Consider the following 6561-nt stretch of genomic DNA (forward strand, 5'->3'; position numbering starts at 1 on the left):
CACGGGGCCTGTGCCTGACCGGGATCAAACCATGACCTCCTGGTTCACAGGTTGATGCTCAACCACTGAGCCACACTAGCTGCCGGCCGGGCTCAACTATTTTTTTTTTACATAGTAACATTCCCTCCTTTGATCACTATCTTAACTCTTAGCATATAATGTTCTAAATTAAGATTATTCCATGTGAAAATTCAGTTTCAAATTCTCAAATCACACACAACACAACTGGTTTTGTTTTAGAGGAAGCAAAACTGTCGATTGATTTATGATGATTTTTTTTTCCAAAGGGCTTTGGGATTTCAATATAATATTTAGAAATTCCAATAACAGGAAAATCCATTGCAATTTATAGACAATACTTGGTTGGGTCTCTTCTCCCTAAATACATGTCTGTGTACTGTACCTTAAATTTGGGGGGAATTGTATCATCTAATGTCTGTTTAATAGTGATAAAGATAAGAATTATACTGTCATACTAATTTAGGTTTTAAATCCTCTTGGTATGACGGCTGGTGGTAAATCAGTGTGTGGTACCCTAGAGCTGACACAGCCAGTGCACGTACCTCTACGAAAGCACAAGAGGGCGAAAGCGAAGGGTGATGCGGGCGCGTGTACTTTTGCATCTTTATGCAGCACAATTTCCCTATAATGATACATCAGAGCTGCCACCCTTGACTAACATGTTTTCTTATTTTCCAATGTCATATAATAACATGAATTTAATCCTGGCACATATTTTATATTAAGTAAGATGTCTCTAATAAGGAATGATATAATTTATTTCAATCTTACACAAAAAGTTAAAAAAAAAGCCTGTTAACCACAAACTTACCCCCTAGCTTGTAACAAGTTCTGTTATGCTGCTCATGTCAATGGCCATAAGACCCTGATATATTTGCCTGTGTCATGACTATTTGTGGTTGTCGCTGGAATGATTTCTTATAAGACCCTCTAGGGGGGTGGGGGCAATGCTTCTTGTAATATCTACGTTTTTAGGATCAGTAATATCAAATTACAGATCTGGAGGATGTGAAGTGAAAAGGTCTTGGATTAATTTAAAAAATAAAATATGACTATTCCATGGGCCAACTGTCAGTGAGAACTAAGCGATCTCTCTATTAAGAAGCCAGACCTGATTTTAGATCCATTTATATACTGCCAATAGAGGGTAGTGAATTCAACTAATGATAGGCCTTCTCTTGTCATTGGGGCAATATTATTCATTTCTAAGTATTTTTTCTTAAATCTCTTGGGCTGATATTGGTTAATGACGTATACGTTTCACATGTACAACTCTATAATCTGTCATCTGTATCTTGATTGCATCTCGTGCTCACCACCCGAAGTCAAGTCTCCTTCTGTCACCATGTATTTGACCCCCTTCCCCTCTTCAGCCTCCCCCTACCCTCTTTCCCTCTGGTGACCGCCATTCTATGGGACAATATCATTGTGACACATCCGTGTGCCTTAGGAAGTCCCTCAGCTCTGCTGGCTCACTGGTCACTCATTTACAAATGAGACAGTGGATCGTCTCTAATTCTCACTGCAGCTCAGGGTCCATGATTCCAAAGCATCCGTGAAATGACCGAGAAAGGGGGTCTCCCAACAGATTTCACCCCCGGGAGCCATCCCGGCAGGACGAGTCAGCACTGGGGATTTCATGAGAACGGTCAGGTAACTGCAAGGCACTGCATGCAACGTAGAAGTCAAAGAAGAGAAAACATATCTGTGGACAGTTAAGGATCTGCTCGCCATGCAGACAGCTCAAAGCCCTCTCAAATAAGAATTTTTAAAGCAAACACGCAAGCCACATTTTTTTGGTAATAGTAACAATGAACTGTCTTAGACATCAAGGCTAAATTGATGGACATTCGGGGGAAAAACCAATTACCTTTCACAGTCGCTGTCAGGTCAAACACACTGTAACCTCAATGGCTACACGTGCCGGGAGCCAACATCTGGGTTAGCTCCTCCCCAAGGGCAGGGCCGCCGGGCCTCTCGCAGGTCTGCAGTCTAACTTCCTGTTCAATCTCCAACAACCAATGTCCAAGTTGAGATCAAAACAGCAATTGCATGTTTCTTTAAATTTTATGTACTAAGAAATAACTCCTAGCAATACTTTCGAATTGAATGCTAACACGTTGTAGCACGTGTGTAACATATGTGTGGCACAGCTGAAGAAGTGTGATAACAGGATGCTTGCTGTGGCAGTCATTTGCATGTTCTGATGAAATGGCACTGAAATAATGATGTGATAATGAGATGTGCTGGATATTAATTATGAGTCTGGCACCCAATCCCTATCACTCTATGGCAGTTTTTACCATCCATCCAATATCAATGAGTTAGGGTCAACCAACTCAGAAAAATTTTACTGAATTTTAATTCTTGGTGAATTAAAAGGTCAGCATCTTAATAAATGTGAGTGATGTATAAGACAATGGCTGAAATACAAAAAGCCAATGAGGCCACTTTATGTATCTAACGTCCGGAAGGCCCCGTCCTCCCTCCTCTCTGCAATCAGGGCCCGAGCTACTGGAAATTAAGTCAGTGTTGATCAAGGCCACGAAAGACAGATGCGACTTAAATAGGTCACCTCTGTCTGTACCTGCCCTTTAGAGATACAGATTAATTAACAATTTGCTAAATCAAACAACTTCCTTTGAGTTTATTTTCAATGTGAGATTGATGGTGGACTGTGGTGGCTCTTAAGTGACTTCACGTGGGCGTTTCCTTTGGCTCCATCACAGCCCCAGAGGTCAGCTCACTCCCAGCTCATGAGTGAGAGCAGGACCTTGAAGGGTAAGGATGTGCCTGACTCCCATACGGGCAACCCAGTCCCTGACTTCAAGTCCAGGAACTCTTCTCTCTCTTCCAGTTGTTGCTGGTTTTAACAGTATTCCCCAAACAGAAGAAGTGGAGGTGATTTTTTACAAGTTTCATCTAAAAATAGATAATAAGGCCAAAAAGGTCAGGAGAATGTTTTTAAGTTCTCAGACTGTTCTAATAAGACTAGTTTATTTAAGATCCAGAAAACAGATTGGTGGTTGCCAGAGGCAGGGAGTGGAGGGAGGGGAAGTGGGTGAAGGTCTGCCATAACAGTCAAGCGTGTGTCAAGACCAGATGTTGTCTGGATCTCCCTGTGGAAAATGTTTATTCCTTTTATGAGGAAAATAAGGAGGAAGTGTGTACTGTTCTCTGTGGCTGCAATCCTACCCTACCGCTTTACACATACGAGGTCCTCATTCAGTATTTGTCCAGCGATTCTAAAAGTGAGATAAACTTTAATAATTCCATTCAAAGAATCAATAGCCATAGAAGGATATTTACTCCAGTTCCTTCACTGATTTAAAAAAAAAACATAATAGTCAAGAGCAACGGCACCAATCACGTGTCTCCTTGCCCATTGCCAGGGGGTTAATCTGTCAATTTTAACCACAGTGCTACTTCAGGATAGGTGCATCAGCTCTGTCAGGACACTGTCACCACCTTCACCAGTTTTTGAAAGTGTTATTTTTAGTATATATTCTGAGTTATTAAATAAGTTTCACTTGTTTGAGGTTTCACCAAAATCTGGAGTAAAGTCTAGCTATAACTTGTTACCAAAGGAATGGACAGAGTTGATGAAGAGATTCAGTTTAATTCAGTGTATGCACTTTATGTTGTATTGTCACTATGAAAGGGTGACCAGCTGAGGTGTTCAAGATAAGATAGAAAACACTACTGCTTCTCCTCAAAATTCTTCTAGAAGGGGACCAAATATCTATAGAAATTTGGGCTATGTGTCAGACATTCTCAAATATAATTCTATCGCTGTATTAGTTGAGTATGAGGATTAAAAATACTATTTCATGTTTATACGTATGTTCACACATGCCGGTCATCAGGTGTTCTGACTCTGATCATGAAACTATACCACAATTCACTCATTAGACACAATAAGCAAAGAGTGGCTCTCTCAGGAGGCAAATTCAGATTGTTGGTACATGCAGACATGCATCTGCGCCCAGAACACATCTTTATCCAACTTCCAGTTTTGTTGTGAAGATATAGTGAAGGGTAGTTGGGTTGTGAGAAAGAAAGGGAAGGAAAAGTGTATTCCTACTGGGGAAATGTACAAAACACCAATCATAAAAACACAAACTGTAGCTTGAAAGAGCCTACTGCTAGGTGAGTTACCTGGAAGATGTCTGCACACCTGGGTGTTCCCTGCAGTCAGGAACTGAGTTCCCCTTCTGACCACCAGGGTTAGAGCAATAACTGAGCGACACGTTTGCTCATCTCTTCAGTCCATGAACACCGTGTTAGTGACAAGTGTGGATCAATCATTGAAATACGGATATGAATGTGGTCCTAAAAGTTCTCTCTTGGTCTTGTTCATTCCTGTTTTCTGTGTGTAGCTGGCAGAGGACTTGCTAGCATCAGGTCAGGCACATAGGTGACGGTGAAGATATAGTTAAGGGTAGTTGGGTTGCATTCTTACTGAAACAGGATTCAGTTGTGACTCATTTTGCACAATCCACTCTAAAGATTCCAGTTCATGATTTCTAAAGTTCACAGAACATGTGTTCAGATTCATAAGATCAACACACGAATGAACCAGGCATTGAGATGCAGCGGATCATTCCTTGTACATCCCAACCACTGCCGTGGTGACTCCCCAGCAGGTTTATTCTCCTAATCCTCAGAGTTTCTTCTGTTTCCCATGCCACAGCCCGCGCCAGTGTCATATCTACAGCACCGAAACCCTTCGATATCGCACACTGTAAACAAAAGGTTCTTCTTTCCCAGTGGATGACACGTGTTCTCTCTCGACTTTTTCTCGGTGGCAGTTCATCATGCTGACCTACCTGTTCATGCTGGCCTGGCTGGGCGTGACGGCTTTCACCTCCCTGCCCGTCTACATGTACTTCAACCTGTGGACCATCTGCCGGAACAGCACCCTCGTGGAAGGGGCCAATCTCTGCCTGGACCTGCGTCAGTTCGGTAGGTGCATCTCTGAACAACATCTCACAGCGTTTTCCCCGAGTAACTGCCTCAGAACTACTGCCAATCACCTTCTGCCGAAGGGATGACGCTATCAGAGAATCCGTCCCCTTTTAAGGCATTGGTTTTGATTATGAATAAGCGGGCATTTGAGATGGAGTGGGAGTTGATCTCACATCATGAACATGGGGTCGCCCGTCCTGACTCCTCTCACTTTCCCAGGCTCGGTGCCGCCTATGTTCATGGTCCCATGACCAGCTGTACATATCATGAGGTCTGGTCAAAAAATCACCTCAGAAATAATTACTTCATTGTCTTCTGAAACAGGACAAAGATACTGAGCATTTTTTGTTTCGTTTTATAAATTTTTTCATAAAGAACTCATCAGAATTTCAATGTGGAAACAACCACCTAACCATATTCTATAAAGAGTTCAATTTCCCAAACTGCAAATCAAAATAGTCACATTTTCCCCCAAAATGTGTGTTTTAATATTTTATTTCATTTATTCTTTTAATTAGTAGAGCAGGAAACAAAGACTCTTAATAATTGATAGGTCACTATTATAAGTTTCAGTTTCATTTTACGGGTTAAAGTCTACTAGGTCTGATATTATAAAACCTATGCCAGCTTTCTTTTCATTAGATTTTTCATATAAAACACTTCATTCATACATTTGTAGTCAATATTTCTATATTCTTACATTTAAACTGTGTCATAGCTAAGCAATATAAAGTTGTTTATAGCTTATATTCAGAGGGGATTAAATTCACCTCTACACTAGACTGGGCTGGGAGCTCTAGCCATCCTTACCCTAATCCAATCAAGAGTTAAGAAGGTTTCAATCTGGGGTTGAGTCTCTGTTAAACTGGCCTATTCCATCTCACCCGGGGGGGGGTGGGGGGTTTCTGTACCTTGTCTAGCTTTTCTAGTTACACTCAGGTGGTAATAACAACAAAATCAAAGAATGTTAAATGAATCAGAAGTTCTCTTTGGTTATTTTTATTTAGGGCTGAAACCTCATGTAACAATACTGTTTTTTATGTGTGTATATGCTCATTCTGTGTGGGCCTTATCCTAAATGGTTTATATACGTTGACTTGTTTAATTCTCACAAGAGTTCTGTGTGGGGGACACTATTACTACATCCCTTATAAATGACAGTACTGAGGCACAGGAGGGTAAATGGCTTGCCCATGGTTACACATCCAGTAAGTGCCTGAGCAGGCTGCAATCCTGGCAGGCTGGCTGCAATGTCTATGTTCCAAGTTTTCAGTCAACTGCCTCTCCTGTTGAAGCAGGTACTGAATTACAAATGTGAAAAGGTCAAGTCCCATCTCACCTACCCTATTCGGAATTCTATTCCTTCATTTGTAAAACCATGGGAGCTACAGGTTTTATAAGAGACATGCAAATCCACATGTTCAAATAGACTTTTTTTCACAGAATGGCTATTAACATCTCACCTATTAACATCTGGGAACACTGTAGCTGGTTGACATCTGGGAAGTCTGTAGATGGTTGTCATCTGGGAATGCTGTAGATGGGAACGCTGTAGATAGTTAACATCTGGGA

General features: G+C 41.4%; 1 protein-coding gene across 1 annotated transcript in view; it reads left to right on the forward strand.

Annotated features, from left to right (window-relative positions):
* LOC102439322 (neuronal membrane glycoprotein M6-a-like) overlaps nucleotides 1-4986 on the forward strand; it is a gene marked incomplete at its 3' end in the record, with an annotated part of 18119 nt that extends 13133 nt beyond the window's left edge. The window contains exon 4 of the mRNA XM_006108585.3: nucleotides 4833-4986. Within this exon, the coding sequence (XP_006108647.3) occupies nucleotides 4833-4986 (154 nt within the window). The remainder of the gene's footprint in view (nucleotides 1-4832) is intronic.
* Between the last annotated feature and the right edge of the window lie 1575 nt (nucleotides 4987-6561).

This window comes from Myotis lucifugus, unplaced genomic scaffold, assembly GCF_000147115.1.
Source record: "Myotis lucifugus unplaced genomic scaffold, Myoluc2.0 scaffold_2728, whole genome shotgun sequence".
Lineage (NCBI taxonomy): Eukaryota > Metazoa > Chordata > Mammalia > Chiroptera > Vespertilionidae > Myotis > Myotis lucifugus.